The 18,562-nt window shown below is 29.4% G+C and overlaps 1 protein-coding gene across 1 annotated transcript; it reads right to left on the bottom strand.

Annotated features, from left to right (window-relative positions):
* Positions 1–1,741: 1,741 nt before the first annotated feature.
* On the bottom strand, positions 1,742–3,199 carry LOC107614103 (protein OXIDATIVE STRESS 3 LIKE 4). The gene is made up of 2 exons (XM_016316337.3): positions 2,493–3,199; positions 1,742–2,402 (listed from the first exon to the last, which is right to left on the bottom strand). The coding sequence occupies exons 1-2, from the start codon at positions 2,759–2,761 to the stop codon at positions 1,901–1,903; spliced, it is 771 nt and encodes a 256-aa protein (XP_016171823.1). The 5' UTR covers positions 2,762–3,199; the 3' UTR covers positions 1,742–1,900.
* Positions 3,200–18,562: the final 15,363 nt, after the last annotated feature.

Raw genomic sequence — 18,562 nt, 5'->3', positions numbered from 1 at the left:
GCGAAACTATTGGTAAAATCTATCATATAAACTAATAGTAAAAAATTACAATAGAAATGTGTTTAATCATCAAATTAGTGAAATAAAAGTTTTTTTTTTTGTATAAATAAATTCAAGTATAGAATTCATTTATAAATTTAATTTCCACTCTAAACCTCCTTCGGAAAATGTTCACCCTGCACCCTATTTTTATCCTCCTCTTGGTTGAGGAATAAAAATGAAATTGAAATGCTTATGAATAAACTTTATATATAAAATTACATATAATGCCCATTCATGAAAACTCTTACACATTGTTTGTATCAAGAGAATTTGGAGGGAAAAAAAATGAAAGGAGAGAAAATGGATGGAAAAGTAGGTTTTTTGTTGTTTGGATGAGAAGAGAAAATAGAGTGGAAAGAAAAAAATTTATGTGGGACCCACTAAAATATTTTCATCTCAAGGATGAGATGAAAATGAAGAAAAATGTTACAAACATAAATAAAATTACATATTTACCCTTTATTATTAATAAATTATAACTTATATATAATATAAATAAGGGTATTAATATAATTTTATACTATTATGATTTTCTTTCTTTTCACTTTTCTTTCCATCCAAACAAAAGAAAATTTTCTTTTCATTTTCTTTCCATCTATTTTCTCTTCATCCAAACACCATATAAATCACTCTATTTTTTCTTCTATTTTCTTTCCTCTTATTTTCTTTCCTTCCATTTTCTTTTTTACATCCAAACAAAGCCTTAGTCAATTTCTACCCTTTAGTTCTTTTTGGTTCTTTCATAATTCATACTCTTATTAACTAAACATACCAATAAGTAAACAACCCCTTACTTTTTTTTTTGGGGGTAAAAAACATACCCTCAATTTGTATCCTTAAATAATACCTTTCAATAAGTCAATTTTTTATTTGAGAGATTCCATTCCAAAAACAAAGTGGACACAACTTGCAGGTCACAATAATTAAACAAATGATTTAGCTAAAGAGTGTTTTAGAGATATTATTTAAGAAAGTAAAAAAGAAAAAAAATTGATTCTTTCAATCTATCCATGTATACAAAAGTTAAAAAAAAAATCTATATTTAATTTATATTTTCAATTAAAGTTTTCTACTTGTGGTATTCTCAAACAAAATCCATAAACAAATCTATAAAAAAAATAAAGTCATCTTTTTTTTCAAAAAAAAAAGAAAAAAAGAAAAAAGAGAATTATAAGATGTATGAATCCTAAAAGGATAGGATAAGATTTGTTAAGATACGTTTCTAAATATTGGTCAAGTGACCATAATTTTCAAGGATATTTGCCACATATCAATTCCCTATTGGCCCTTGTGCAAAAGAAAAAAGACCAATCAAACTATGAAAACGTGTAATAGCACTCTATCTCTTCATAATAGCCTTGTGTTCTTTTTATAATGTTTCTCTCATTTGGATGTTTTGGGTTCTCCTTTTGTTATATGTGAATGTAATCCGATCCAACATCCATATCCACAATACAAAAGATAATAATAATAATAATAATAAAAGAAAAAGGATATGAATAGTATATTCTCAAGTTTTAACAAACAAACAAAAGAAAAAGGAGAAAAAATATGTAAGGATCTAATTGGTTTGTTTGTCACTCATTTTCTATTTTTGTTGTCAATGCTATCTACCTTCAAATTTTAAACAAGCACTAAATGAATGATTTTGATTTTTTTTTTCTGGTTATGTTTATAAATTAATATATCTAAATATAAATTTCATTCTCAAAAAAGTTATCAACTTTTATATATATGGGAAAATATGGCTTGCTTACTATAGTCACACTAGTTAATATTTATAGCTAATTACCTAATTATCCTAATTTTTATTTAATAACAAGAACAAGAAAAGAATAAATAAAAACCCAAATTTGAATCAATCATCATGATCTTCTTCATCAGCATGTTCTTGTAGATCTGCTAGAGAAAAACTCCTAGTCTTGAAGCTCCCTAGCCTAAGTCTCATGTGAGCTGCATAAGATTCAGGTACTATTCTGGTGTGCCGCACCTGCACCTGCACCTGCACCTGCACCTGATCCTCATGCTTCTTCTCCTCTGATAAGGATGATGAGGATGATGAGGATGATGTAGAGGGAACTTTTCTAGCTTTTCTTTCTTGGAGATCATCATCATCATCATCATCATCATCATCAACATCAACATCATCATGATACTCATTCACAGGCAAAAGAGGCATGGATGTGGGGTTTGACTTTGACCATGTGTAGAATGAAGATTTTCTCCATTTAGAAGCAATCAAAACCCTTCTTCTCTTATTGAAAGGGCTTTCTTGCTTTTGCAATTCCTTCAAATTGTTCACTTGTGATAGATCCGTGAAAGACTTTGATTTCCCATCAAAATGGCTTGATAATCCTCTCCTAAAACAAACAAAAATTGTTGAACTACTTTGGTAATGCATGCAAATCTCTGAAAACTAATCAAAAAGAGATGAAGGATAAGAAAGATACTTGATTGGAAGAGAATCTTCCAGAGAATCCAAAGAACCCAAACCAGGCTTCAAACCGCTCTGAATCTCTTCCTCATCCCCACTGTCGTCGTCGGGGGTTCCGATCGACGACGACGAGCTCTCCGACAAGTCGCCGGCGAAGAATTTCGGCTGAGCCGAGATCCGAAAAGCCGATCCCAGCCTGTCTTGGTCCGCCGTGGCAGCGGTTGGCGGCGGCGGAGGAGAAGACGAAACGTCGATGGCGAAGGTGGGACCCACCAAAACCTCCATTCTTAATAAAATGCTGGTAACAAAAATCAATTATCAATTTCTTAACCTTGCAATCTTGGAGATTTAATTCAGCAGATTCTAGAATGATCTCTTGGATTTTCTTTTTTTTCTATTTTAGATTTCACTCGATTACTATGCAACAAGTTTAGAGAGAGAAAGGTAAAGGAGGATTTGCATTTTAGAGAGAGAGAGAGGAAGAAACAGCTAAAGAATATAGTGAGACCAAATCACAAGTTTTTTATATATGGAAATGAAAAACTGTTGAAATCGAAACAAAGAAAGAAAAGAGATTAGATTAGATGAGAGAAGGTATTTGGACACGTTTCTTGATGACGTGGCAAGGACATGAACCAGAATAAGGGTAGTTGGGTTGTAACGTTGATTATGGATTTATGCTTCTCTCTATGATCAATGAGTCTATACTTTCATTACTTTCTTTCTTATAATCTTATCCTCTTGTTTCCTTTTATTGGATCACACTAGCCTCATGCTTCCCTTATTTAGGTTTTTTAATTTAGTGAAAATTATAAAGTTGATCATTAATAGCTAGCTGTTAAATGATAATTATTTAATGATACTTATTTATTAATTTTGTATGAATTTTAGTGTATCTGAATTTTTATTATTTAATTTTTGGATTGATTGAGTAGTCAGCTTATTCGTATGCTTAATAAGTGTTAGAATTTAAATCCTATTTTATGTATGTAACAACCCATTGGCCAGTGACATAGCAGACCTTTAAATAGAGCTTCGATTCGCAACCGATCAGTCCTTAACTTATTGGTTGGAGAATATCGTGAACAAAAAAAATTAATTTTTGTTTAGAATAACACAATTTAATTGTAATTTTTCTTTTTTTTGGGTACTATTTATTGTTAAGTTCAATTTTTATATATTCTTATAAAATTAATATTTATACAATTATTTAATTAGATTTATGTGTTTATATAATTTTTAAATAATAAATTTAAAATTATTTACTTTTAATAATGTAACAATATATAATTAATTATTGGTGTAACATCTTTTCTTACACAAGCAGTGTATTATTATGTGTAACTGAGTTTTTACAATTTGACTTTTTATAGGAGTTTGTTAAAGAACTCTTTTATTTGCATAAAAAAATCGGCACCTTTTATTTTGTGAATGGTTGAGATTTTATTATAATCTTACCATTTTTAAAAATAATAATTTTAGTTAATAAAATAGTTAGTAGTTTGTCAAAAAGATAAATAATATACAGGCATCATACTTTGTAATTTGATAATAGCCTATTAGAAAAAAATTATATAAAATATTTTATTCAAATTCTAGATTTTAAATGAATAACAAAAGAATAAATATATGAAATTAATCTTTCATTAATATTAGTTAACTTTTTTATTATAGAATTATTTTTTTAATTTCCTTTTTTAGAAAATTTAGAGTTTAAAATTAAAAGAAATATTTTGAAAAATTAACTGTTATTGATTGAAAAATTAAACTCATAATACTTTTTTTTAATCTTTTTCTTTGATTTTGGGGAGAATAATAATTTGAGATGAAGGATTAGAGGAATATTGTGATCAGGACGGAGCGAAGAAGAAGAAGAAAAATTCTGGATGATTATTGTTTTTGAAATGTCTAAGTTATTGATGACGAATATAGATTTTTATTGACCATTCAAGACAAGTTTTGTTTCCAAGTTGACAAGATTAATTAAAGAAAATTAAGGGGGTTTTGGATATTTACAACAAGTGTCAATAAAATCATTATGCAAATAGCTGGTGCAACCTGACTTTTATTCTTTTGGATTTGGATAAGATCGTTGTATCTTATTGTAGAATAAGGAATTGAGGATAGGATTATGGAGTTTGACATTATAGTTGGTAGCTATTTTAATTTACTTTTTTGGGTAAATTTTTAAGTGTAGGTAGATAAAATAATTATTTCTATCGATATAATAATAAAATAATTATATGTTGTCCTTGTAGAAAGAAATTAATTTATAAAAGCATTTAAAAAGAAACTCTTTTTCTTTAAAAAAATTATGTAAATCATTTCTACATATTAACTAATAATCTAATTCAAGTATCACCAAAAACAAATTTGGGAGTGTGCTCGAGTAAAACATCATTTTTTTCAAGGGGTAGAAGATTTTATCTACGTTTTGGATAAAACGACGAACAACAATTAATTTTATTGAATTTTATCATATATTATATTTACAGAGAGACTATTTATATTATATGTAGATTTTGTATTGACCATCTCATGAATGATATTCTTAAGTTTTTTTTCTATCTTTTATTTTTCGTCTATTTTTTATTTCATCAACTTTTTTGATTGAGTGCTCTGTCGATCTTCTTTTCATATGTCCAAATTACTTGAGACGCAATTCTACCATCTTTTTCACAAAGGTGCTATTCCAACTCTCTCTCTCTTATATCTTAGTGCCTTATTCGATCCAATTGCGTATGACCATTCATCCATCTCAACATCTTCAACTCTGCCACATTTAATTTATGTCGTGCCCCCTTTACCTACCCAACACTCTATACCATTAAGCATAGCCGATCTGATAGCAGTGCGATAGAATTTACTTTTAAGTTTTAAAGACACTTTTTTGTCACATATAAAATCAGACGCACTCCGCTATTTGAATCAATCTGCTTGGATCCTATGATTTACATCATATTCAATCTCTCCATAATCCTAAATGATGCACCCACAATACTTAAAATTTTTAATTTTTTGTAGGATGTTTTCTCCAATCTTCACCTCTATATTAGGGTTTTTCCTTCAATGGCCAAACTTACCTTCTATATATTCCATCTTGCTGCGACTTATGTGTAGACCATACACTTCTAGAGCTTCTCTCTATAAATCCAATTTCTTATTTAGGTCTTCCTTAGACTCTCCCATAAGGACGATATCATCAGCAAAAAGCATGCACCATGGCACAGGCTCTTGGATAGTACTTTTAAGACTAATATGAAAAGATATGAACTTAAGGATGATCCTTGGTGTAATCCTATACTAATAGAAAATTTCTCTGTCACACCACCTTGAGTCTTCATACTAGTTATAGCCCCATCATAATGTCTTTAAGGCTGGTTTGTTTATAGAGTCAGGACACTGAGATAAGGACACAGAGACACAAAATCCTTACTGTCTTCCTTTCCAAAACCTTTCATAAGATCTCCCTTATCACCCTATCGTACGCTTTTTCAAATCAATAAACACCATATGTAGATTTCTTTTATTACTATGATATCTTTCCATCATCCTTCTTAACAGGTATGTAGCTTCAGTGGTGGATCTACCTAGTATAAAATCAAATTGATTCTCTATTACTTGTGTCTCTTGTCTCAACTTCTATTCTATCACTCTATCTCATAACTTCATGGTATGGCTCATGAATTTGATCTCTCTATAATTTTCGCAACTCTGTATATCCCTTTATTCTTATATATAGATACCAAGGTATTCTTTCTCCACTCATCTGCCATCTTCTTTGACCTTAAAATCTCATTAAAAAGTTTGGTTAACTAACTGATGTCTTTCTCTCCAAGGCCCTTCAGAACTTCAACCGGAATATTATTGGGTCCTACTGTCTTGTCATTTTTCATCCGCTTTAGAGTCTCTTTTATCTTGAAGTCTCGAATCCTTCGATAAGTCGTAAAGTCTCGAATCCTTCGATAAGTCGAAGTTTTGATATTCTTTCCTCGTGCATAACCGACCAAGACTCGGAAGAGTCTTCTGTCTTTCATTAAACAATTTGTAGAAATAGCTCTTCCACTTTTCATTGATCTTCTCATCTTGAGCTAAAACCTATCAATCTTTATCCTTTATGGACTTAACCTGATTCAAGTCTCTCGTTCTTCTTTCACGGTTCTTTGCAATTCTATTTATATATTTTTCTCCTTCCTTCGTGCTTAAAGATTGGTAGAGACCCTGATATGCCCTTATTCTTGCTTCACTCACAGCCACTTTCGTCTCTTTCTTAGTTGCCTTATATTTTTTCCAATTATCTGCATTGCGGCACAAAAACCACTCTTTAAAGCACTCATTTTTTGTCTTTATCTTTTCTTATACACGCGTATTCTACCACTAGGACTCCTTATCTCTTGGTCCTATCTTTCTAGATTCACCAAAATTTTCTTTTGCCGTTCTTCTAATAACTTTTATTTTGGATAAGAAATAATTTAAAAAAATTTCAGTTACTTATCTTATCAAAGTGTCTATACGAGTCAATACAAAATTAATTACCATTGTTAATGATAGATGTTTTGGTTGTGAAAAAGAAAAAAAAGTATTGCCAAAATCATTTTTCGAAGAGTTTAAAGTATAGACTTAATGGATACTTTTTTCTATATATATAGATTTATTAACAAACTAACTTTTTTTTGGCTAACAATGAAACAAAGCAGTAAATAGGAAAAGATTAAGAGGAGGCAATATAAAAAAATATTGAATACTATTAAATTTATCATTGGATTTAGTGTTGGAGGTCAGTAATAGATTTACTATCGGATTTGACAATAAATTTATTGAGTAAAAAAGTTACCGTCAGATTCAATTTTTTAACAGTAAATTTGTCAATAATAATTGGAGAAAAAAAATTGACGCGATTATTATCATCGAATTTAAGGACGAAAAAATTCAACGGTAAGGTAACTAAATGAAACACGCCACTTTGGTCACACGCTGTGCGTTATCGACAGTTTTTTTTTATGGTAAATTCACTGGTAGAATTGACCTTAAATTCAAATTTGTGAATTCTTTCCCTCCATTTCAACATTTCTGCAACATCATCAACCTCACTTCTCCCCCTTTTCTCTCTCACCGTTAGCTCCCCATCGATTTTACCGTCGTTGACTGTTTTCCACGACTCCAGCCATCGTCGTTGTCGAGGAGTATCCACCAGGAGATTGTTTTACCATAGAGGAGCTTGTTTCTCCCCTGCGAGTTGCTACCTCCGCCGCCACTTGCCTCCATCAGCTGTGATGCTATACTTCCTCTTTCATCCACGTATATCTTCTTTCCTTTCTTCTTCTTCTTCTTTTATTTTTTTGACATTGTTAGCATTTGCTAAACTCTAATCCTATACTTTTTTGTCCCTTATTTTTATTTCTGGAAAATCAGTATTATTAGTTTACTTAGATGTGACCTTGATTGAACTGTTCACTCATAATTATCTAATTATTTTGATATTCTAAATTTGCTATATTTATATTTTTTATGGAGACTTTATTAGTTTTAATAAGAATGTTGATAGTAGTATTTTGATTGTGTTAATTTGTTTACACTAAAAATTTATAATTTATTGTCTACCTGTAACTTATTTTGTTTGATTAGTCTAATAACTTAAAAGTATAAAAACTCTAACCCTTTTTAGTTTTGAACTCTATTTTTTGTTTTCATTTTCAACTCCAAATTTTAATTAATTTCTTAATTTTTATTTGGATTGGTCTTATTAACGGGTTGGAAGTGTCGTGAGAAATTGACAATCCAGAGTGCAAAGGTGTATAATTTAATTATTTTTTTCACTTAGTTCTGTTTTTTAATGCATGTCTGTATTTTTTCTTTATTATTATTATTACCAATAATACATTTCATTTTAGTATTTTTATTCATTGATATGAAATTATTTTAAGTAAGCTTTTTATGTGGTGTATTTTCTTAGATAACTTATCATCTTAATGTTAATGTTGCTGTTGAACTGTTTAAACAGAGTAATTTTTTGTTATTTTTATTAATTATTTGCTTATTAAATAATTTAAAATTGATAATATTTGCTTGTGATATTTAATTTTTTATTATGTGGTGGATTATTTTGTTGGAAGCTTTAATTATGCAGTAGATTTTTTGGTTGAAAGTTTTAAATTTTGTCTATTTTAAAATTTATTTTAATTTTACTAGTACAAAACTTGGTTGAAAGTTTTAAATTTTGTCTATTTTAAAATTTATTTTAATTTTACTAGTACAAAACTTGTTCAATGAAATTCATTTGATGCACTGATATTAGCTACCTAAATATGTGTTTTTAAATGTTAAGTAAATCATTTATCTTGATTCATTGTAAATTTACAAATTAGTAGCTTCATTGATTTGGAATCATATGATTCTATTGCAATGAAACTCAGAGAGGATGAATAGCTACAATGAGTGCCTTTTTTTTTTGTCAATTCTCCATGCTAAAATACTGGGCTAGTGATTTTTGAGGATTTAATTTTTAGATAGTCTTACAACTTACAAGTATCATAAATAATTTAGTATGGCTGATTTTTTATGTAATGTAGTACCATTAGTACCATTAGTATAGCTAAATCTCTAATACTCATCAGTATTGCTCTTTCAATTTATGGTTTAATTTTGTTTAGTTTTTATAATTGAGAGTTTGGTACATTTTAAATATAATTTTTCTGCTTAATTGAATTCTCTTATTTGCTTTTAGTTTTAATAATAAACTGTAATATTTGAACTTGTTTGTGATTTTTAACTAAAAGTTATAGATAAATTATTATAAAAAATTATAAAACTTTGAATTTTGTTAATTTAAAATATTAAATTTAAATATTTAAAATTATATATTAAATTTTTAAATAAATTAAAAAAAATCAAAATTACATTTACTGTTGAATAAATTCACCGGTAACTATAAATTTAATTATTAATAATAAATAATATATTACCTTTGAATTTACCGGGAAAAAATTCGACGGTGACAAGCTCCAGAATTTTGCCAATTAAAAGTTTATATCCGTCTTTAAATTCGTCGATAATTAGTGGCGGACAAAAAAAATCTGTCATAAATAGTTACTGGCGATGTTTATATCGTCGAATTTATTCCGCCGCTAAATTTGACAATAAACAGGCTACTGTTAAATTTTTTTAATAAATGCGTCGATAAATTCGATGACGTTCTTGTAGTGAGGGGGAAAAAATGTAAAGGAAAGAGAAATTTTAAGTTTTCATTCGGGTTTAGGATTTTAAAAATAAAAAATTCGTGATTTTATTTCACGAGAAGAGTTTTGATTTAAGTAAAATTTAAATAAAATAAAATAAATCTAAAATTATAAATTATTTTTCATAAACTTACTATTTTGTCCAAGTAATTTCTCTAATTGAAAATCTTAAAGACTTCATTAATTTCTTTTCATTTATAAAATTGAACACTAAAAAATTTAAAATATATTCAACTTGTTATTGAGGGCCTTAGCGTTGGTAACATATTTATAAATTAATTTTTAGAATTAATAATTCAAATGCTACCAATGATTTGAGGGAAAGAAAATATAAAACCACAAATAATGCAATTGGCGACAAATGCCACAAAGCCATCGATAATAGCTGCATGATTTATCGACGGCCAAGATGAGTGGTCGGTATGGGCAAAATTGAATTTGGATTCTCTAAATTTTAAGTTTGTATTTTAGAGAATAAGTGTGATTTTCTACTCTTTAATGGTTTCTCTTTCATATTTATTTTTGGTCCCACCTATAAAATAAATGGTGAAAGATCATACTTTACTCTTTAAAGTGAAATTCAAACTTTAGAGAATCTAAATCCGGCAAAACTATAGTGGTGACCCATTGAAACAAATTGTGAAGACCACATATCCAAATTTACAACAGAACATGCGTCATAAAGAGTTTATAAGAAAAATAAAGCAACAGATAACATATAGGAGCAAGAGCTTATGTATCCATTTGAGCTTCTAAACACTTATAATTTTTATTTGATTTTCGAATTATTGTTTGCAACTAATCTGTTTAAGTAAATGTTCAAAATTTGAATTTTATTTTAAAGATATCGTAAAAAAAAAAATATTACCAATTATACTTCTTCAGACTATAATTCCGCCTTAGAATTGTGCAATGGGACAAGACTACTAATTGAGCACTTAGGACTTTGGATAATAAAAGACAAAATAACAACTGGAAATAATATTAGAGCAAATATATTCTTTTCTAGAATAAAGTATATTATTTTAGTTCTTAATATTTAAATTAAATTTTTATTTGGTGTTTAATATTTCAAATATTCTATTTTAATTTTAAAAGATTTTAAATGAGTTTAACATTAAACTCATTTAAAATTTTTTGAAATAGAAATAAGATATTTAAAATGTTAAAAACTAAATTATGAATTAAGTTAAACGTTAAAGCCAAAAATAGTGTTTTACCATAAAGTATACTATGCAATGATAATAAATAAGAATCATGAACTCATGGCTAATTATTAAACAAAATCGAATTATATTTGTCAAAATTAGTAATCAGTCATGTACAATTATATATCATATTATCAATTGGGGTGGCAATGGGATGGATAGAGATAGGGGTGGCAAAACGGGTCGAGCCGTCGGACCGATCCGTTAAACCCGCTAAAAGGCGGGTCGGGCTAGGATTTGGAGCCCGCCAAATTAAAAAAACCCGCCAAACCCGCACCGCCAAATTGGCGGGTTTTGGCGGGACGGGGCGGGTCGGTCCGCCGGGCCGAAGATTTTTATTTTTCTTTTTTTTTAATTAAATAAAAGAGTGATTACTATTATAAAATTAATAATTATAGAATTTTTAAACACTTTTTTTTTTTATTTTTTGTTTTTGTTCTTCTTTTAGTTATTAACTTTATTTATTTTATTTTACAATTTCGCATATATGCTCAAATTATGTGACTTAATTTTTAAAATAAAGATGATTCTATTGACAAATGTTATTTTGAACAATTTTATTGAAGTTAAAAATTTAAAAAAAATAGTAAAAAAATTATATTATAATTTGACTATTTTTTATTTGTATTTGATTTTTTAATTATTAGTTTTTAGTTAATTTTTAATGAATTTTATTTTTTAAAAAAAAAGAAGCAGGCTAGCCCGCCAATCCGTCATAAAGTGGGGCGGGCTAGCATTTTGAACCCATTTTAGTTGGTGGGGCGGGCCGGTCCGCCCCATTTATGAGGCGGGCTTAGGCGGGGCGGGTTGGGGCGGGCCGGCCCGCTTTGCCACCCCTAGATAGAGATGAGTTTTTATTCTATTCGATTTCGCTCCACCCTACAATAACTCGCATAAAATCCGTTCCATTCTTATTCGTAGGTAGTAAAAAGTTAAACTCTAACTCGTTTTCATTCCGTCTCTATCTATTCCCTATAACTATTAAAATCTAATAAATAAAATTAATTTTTAAAATTTATATACTTTTATCAAGAATAATTAATTTTGCCACAAGGGTTATAAATCTTTGTGAAAAATATATAAAATATATTAATTATTAATATAAAATATATATTAAAAATATATTAAATTACATATATTTATATATAAATATATATGATGACTGATTTGATGATAGCTGATTTTAGTATGTGTATATAATATTTTTTTGTATAAAAAATATTTAGAATTTGACAAAGAATATTATCTACACAAAAGTATATAACGTGACCACGTAATTATTTTTAATCAATTAAATTTCAGCAAAAAATTGATAAAGGCTGATCGTACATCAAAAGTTAGGCACTTCAAATAAAAATTAGATAGCTTAATCCGCTTGTAATATAATAATTATGGTTGCTGTATATTTAAATCTCAATTTGATCCGGAATCATAATTGAAGCTCGATAATGAAAACGACTGGCCATAATAGATATACATAGATGCGATTACAGTTGTTAATGTCCCAAGCTAGCCTCATTATCAATCAAATGATGATCACTATTTTATGGGTTTGTGAGCTGAGACATGATGATAATTGTATAAAGATAAACATATTTAAATGTTTGATTAAATTAAGTAGTAATGAAAACCCGGAGAATTAGCAGCTTGCACAAAGCCCAGAGAGAGGTTAAAAAAATATCTCCATCTTTTTACTAAAAAAAAATTGAGTAAAATAATTATTACTCCATATTGACGATCAATAATAAGAATTTTTTTTCTGTTATTTTTTTTACCTATGAACTAACATTAACGAATTTTTTGCTTTTTTACACTAAAATTATTGGTCTCTTAATATTTTTTGTTCATTATATATTTAGGTGAATTCTGTGATGTCTATTATTTAGTGTTTAATTTTTGTCTAACTTATCTATTATAACAAACTTTAAATATTTAAAAATAATTTATTTTTATATTTTAAAATTAAATATTAATTTTAATTTTTTTTGTTAAGTTAGACTCCACCTTTTAAAAACTATAGTAATTACCGCATATTTATTCCTAATGGCTTTAATAACCATCTTTAATCATATTTGATTTTATTTTTATTTTTTATTACTTTAATAAATAACTACTTTATATTTATAGTTAAATACGATTTTGGTCTTTATGGTTTAGTTTGAAAATCAAAACCGTCCCTAAGATTTTTTTGCGTTTAAATTTATCTTTAATGTTCAATTTGGTTTTAAAATCATCTTCTATTTTCTACAAGATTATTTCTAGGGGTGAACGCGGATCGGATCAGATCCAATATCCACAGTTTTTAAACTTGGATCTGATTTGCGGATCGGATATCTGATATATCCGCAAAACACAAAAATATTTTTAAAAGCTTATTTTTATTAAAAAATATCAATAAAATTTATTTTTCTATTCTTTTAAACATGTTTACTTTTAAAATAATATTAAACATATTTTTCTTAAATAATAAATTAAAATAATACAACATATATGATAATTATTAGTTGAAATAAAACATAAAAAGAATATTTACTTATTTATTTCTTTATTTTTGCGAATACGCAGATATGCGGATACCTACACAAAATCCGCAATCCGATCCTATTAGTGTGCGTATCGGATTCGATCCGATCCGATAACCTTGCGGATCGGATCCGTATCCGCAATTTTCGGATCAGATTCGAATAAATACCGCGCATATGCGAATCAGATCTGATCCCTAAACATCCCTAATTATTTCGAAGATTCCAATTCGTAGATTGTAGTGGTGTATGAATAAACTAATAGACTAAACTCAGAGTGTGTTTCTCAAGGAGAGGCTCATCACTAATAATATTATGATAGCACACGAATGTATGCACTACTTCAAGTAAAAGAAGAGAGGTCTTGAATACGAAATGACCCTAAAATTTGAGAGGAGTAAGACTTATGATAGAGTGAAATGACACTTTCTTTGATTTATGATGGAGAAGATGAAATTTGATGCAACCTAGATAAATTAGATCCGTGAATTGGTAACAATAGTTTCTTACTCTGTTATTATAGTAGGTCAACCTTATGATTCTTTAAACCGAATAGAGGCATCCGATAAGATGATCTTCTATCCCTTTTTCCTTTTCTATGCTGTGCACAAGACATATCCTTCCTACTACACAAAACAGAATAAAATTGTCTCATTCAAAAAATTTAAGTTGTCAAAAATTTCTTACAATTAACTATCTATTCTTTGTGAATGATTCTATCTTGTTCTGTAAAGCTTCTGATGAAGGTTGTGATAGGATTCTAGAGTTGCTAGCAAGTCATGAAAGATTCAACGGATAAAGGGTAAACCTTAACAAGTCCTCAATTTTTTTAGCCATAACATCTCTACTACTTTTTGCTCCTCTTTAGCTTCTATTTTGAATATCCCTTACATTGGGATTTTAGGATAAATATCTGGATCTTTCATCTTTAATTAACTGTTCAAAAAAAGCTACATTCTCAACTATTAAAGAAAAGGTACTCAAAAAGATACATGATTGAAAAAGATGCTTATTATCTAATGGCGGTAGGCAAGTTTTACATTGGCTAGTAAAAAAAGTGATCTACATCTACACGTTATCTTGTTTTAGGCTTTTAGACAGTTTATTTACTGAAATTCATGAAATCTTAAGTTAATTTCGGGTCGGAATAGTAAGGAGTAGAACGTCAAATGATATGAATTAGTTGGGATAAAATGTCTATACAAAAAAAAATGTCCATACAAAAAAAAAAGGGATCTTGAATTCAATGAGTTACAAACTCAAAACTTGTTACTTTTAGGTAAACAATTTTAAAGATTAGCAACTCAAGCTAATTTTCTTTTAGCTAAAATACTAAAAAAAGAATATTACAGATACAGTTCAATTCTAAAAGCAGAAGTTAGTACTTTGCCATCATGAGAATGGAGGTGTATTCTAAAGGGTCTTCAAACAACAGAGTTGTTGATATGAAGAAGTGGTAGAGGAAGTCAGGAAGTTCAACCAAGAAATATTTTATCTACTATTTTCACAACCTAGTTTCACTTTCAATGTTACTCTTTCTTAGATTTCTTTTTTATTTTTGTGAAGTTTGGGAGTCTCTCACATTTCTCTTTTGTTTTTTGTCCTGGATTTTAGATATTATATTTTCTACTAAAATAAAATATTCTCATTATCTCTGGTTAAATATATATATATATATATATATATATATATATATATATATATATATATAAACTTTAAGAGAATAATAATAGAGGTTAAGGATGATGAAAAAAGATTTGAATATTATAATAAAATTATTATATAATTAAAATCTAAACATAATAAAAATGATATTAACATAAAATATAAAAAGAAATGTTAAGTGAATGTGACCAATATTTTTTTTTTATATTTATCTTATATATTTAAACTAATATGAATCAAATTATTCTTTTGATTCCTAATTTTTTTTATAAAATTTTAATATTTAAAAAGAAAGATATTCCTTGTAATGAAATCAGTACTATATGATATGATGATATGATTGGAGGAAATGGGTCAATGTTTAGGGGGAGCTACAAGTAGTTGATCATGCACTAATAAGCTATTTAATTTACAAGTGATGAAGGCCTAGCTACCTTATCTCTTTATTTGGATATGTACAATAATTTAATCAAATCGGGTAACAGATGTGTTATCATTATTATGTCATCCCATCCAATGAAACTGTTGCTGCTTATAAAGGCAACTTCTAAATACAAAGCATGACAAAAAGGGGAGAAGAAGATGATCAGTTTCTTACATCTATATAATAATGGAAATTAACTACCAATTAATTATTTGTATTAAAATATAGATTTATTTTACAACAAAATAAAAAATAAAATTAAAGGAAATAATAGTAATATACAAAGATTTTAATTTTGATGTACTGTCAGTGTATTTAATTACGTAGCGTCATATTAATAAAAATAACTATATTTCATATTAATTGTATAAATAATTATCTAAAAGAACGGATATAATTATATGTAAATTAATTGTTAATTGCATGGTTCTGAAAATCGGACCGGACCGACCGGTTCAATCGGAAAAACCGAGAACCGGTTACTTAGCCGGTCCAGGTAACTTAAAAAATCGGATGGCAAAGAATCGGTTAAAAAATCGGTCGAACCGGCGGTTAACCGGAAAACCGAAAGAACCGTCTGGTTTTTTGACGGTTCAGTGGTTTGGAAATTCAAAAGCAAAACGACGTCGTTTTGGCTATTTTTTTTTTTTTAAAAAAAAAAAAAAGAAAAACTGGCGGAAGACCTAACCTAACCCTAATCACTCGACACTCACTCACTCAGCAACCCCAAGCTCCCAGCACCCAGCCTCCCCTTTCTTCCCCCCTCACCCACCATTCACCAAGGCCAGTAGCGCCACCGCCGACCAAGCTCCAGAGACCAGATTCCAGAGTGCTCCTCCGTCGCCACCCAGCAGTGCTCGTCAGTCGCCACTCGCCACCCAGCAGCGCTCGTCATTAGCCACCGAAACCACTGCACAGCAGCCGCGACCACCACCGCGTTGAGGCCGCCTCCTCCTCGCCCAGCTCGCCGAACCCGCCTCTCATTCGCCGGTAAGACTGATTTTCTGAGCTCGCCTGTTCTGTTTGAACATGCTTCCTAGTTCCTCTGTTTTTGCTGCTTCATGAATCTTCAATCTGTTTTTGCTGCTTCTGTGCTTCATGAATCTGTTTTTCAATCCAGTTTTGTTGCTTCTGTTTGCTTCAGTGACGAGTGTAGGGGTAATTTATGATTCATCCATTGTTTGCTTCTATTTTTTTTGCCATTTTGTTCTTATTGCTTCTTGCCTTTGGTGTTTGATTTGGATCTGATGCTTAGGTAATGTCATAACTCAAACAGTTTATTTTCACTTTATTTTTCACTTTCTCAGGTCTTCTAACAATATAGGTTTCTATCTGTGCAGGTTATGTATAGTCTTCCTTACCTTTAGCTTTATCGGATATGCCATGCCCTTTATACTGTGTGCAACAATTTGCTGCTGCCTACCTTGCATAATTTCTGTCTTCGGCATTCCTGAGGATTTTTCACCAAACAGAGGAGCCTCAATAGAATCCATTAACGCTCTGCCAGTCTATAGTTTGTTCTACATTAGTTTAGTTGGATTTTTTATTTTCGTTAGTGGATTCTAGGTTGTTGGAATAAGGTAGTTCAGTTTGTAGATTCTAGGTTTGTTGCAAGTTTTGAGAATTGGAAATTTCTCGGTTGGCTGATACTTTGCTTGCTTATATAAGCTTGGTTACTTCTATTTGTTATTGTGTTTGGCTGTATTAAGTGTGGAAGTTGTTGAATGGATAAGCATTGCAGCTGAAGTTTGTTTGTTTATGCTAAATTTGTACATTGTGTGCTAGGTGTTCGATTAAATGCCTCTGTGATGCTTTGAGTTTGAATTATATGTTGTAGTTACCATATAGTTTGAACCACTCTTTGTTTAGGCAAATTGTTCAAGAATAATGCACTTTGGGTTGTCTCTTGATGCTTGTTTAAGTTATGAAACTCATGTTTATCCATTGCTCATGGTAGCTCTTCATACTTGTGGTTGATGTTATTTTTGTTATGAAAACACCTAAATGAGTGAAATGCTCAAACTTCTTGCAATTTAGGTGATTTCATAGACAGAATGCTTTAATTTTGTGAAGTGATGGTGACTTTTAATGATAAATTATGAATAATTTATTTTGTGAAATTGTTAAATTTTGAATTTTATTAGTTTAGAAATGATTGAATTTAAATTTTTAAAATTATGTATTGATTTTTTTATGATTTTACTCTATATTTAATTAAACCGGTTCAACTACGGTTCAACCCCGGTTGAACCATTGAACCATTGAACCAGTAACTCAACCGGTTCGATGACCGGTCCGGTTCTCGCAACCTTGGTTAATTGTAATATTTAGATGAGAGAGAGAGAGAGAGAGAGAAGTCAACTACTAGGCACTAGCTAGTTGCTATTTATTTATATGCTTCATATATATATATATATATATGGTTTTTTTTTCTTCTTTCATTCTTTTAAGAGTAGTAGTGTTATTGAAGGCTTAACTTTTCCAAATCCTAGTAAAATACGCACAAAATAATGTTATGCATTTTTTCATTCCAACTTCCTAATTTTGATTTAACATTTTGCAAAGATCAGTTTTGTAATTAACAAGAAAATTATTTCGAACGGTCTTATAAACACATGTCAATAATATAATATTGATTTTGACATTAATAATAAGTACTTATTAGTTCATAATCAATAATAAAGAGAAAATCACATCTCCTCTTCTACAAGAAATTTAAATGAATTCTCCTCTCCTATTATTTATGAAATGTCACAGCGAAAAGGCGTTAATTTGTAGCGGTTTTTAACTATCACAAAATGTAGGCTTGAAAAAACTGACGCACAATTTCAAATACTGCTACTTGGCTGCGGTGATGTTTAGAAAACTGCTATTACCTGGAAAATATTGCGGGATTTTTGCCAGTGCAATTTGTGGCAGTATGTATTTTCGACTTTGTGGCGATTTTTTGCCTCCCAGTGATTCGGCGTTGAATCCATACTGGTCCTCTTGGTTGAAGCTGATTACTTTCCCTTGTATTGGATCCATCCCAT

Source organism: Arachis ipaensis, chromosome B8 (genome assembly GCF_059453495.1).
Source record: "Arachis ipaensis isolate K30076 ecotype BB chromosome B8, ASM5945349v1, whole genome shotgun sequence".
Taxonomy (NCBI): Eukaryota; Viridiplantae; Streptophyta; class Magnoliopsida; order Fabales; family Fabaceae; genus Arachis; species Arachis ipaensis.
The sequence above is the reverse complement of the archived record's forward strand: the minus strand, read 5'-3'. Positions and strand labels throughout refer to the sequence as shown.

Excerpts from the sequence above, each read along its gene's own strand:
- LOC107614103 (XM_016316337.3), bottom strand. The coding sequence starts at position 2,761 with ATGGAGGTTTTGGTGGGTCCCACCTTCGCCATCGACGTTTCGTCTTCT. Across the intron at positions 2,403-2,492 it reads GAAGATTCTCTTCCAATCAA|GAGAGGATTATCAAGCCATT; the intron begins GTATCTTTCTTA and ends TGTTTGTTTTAG.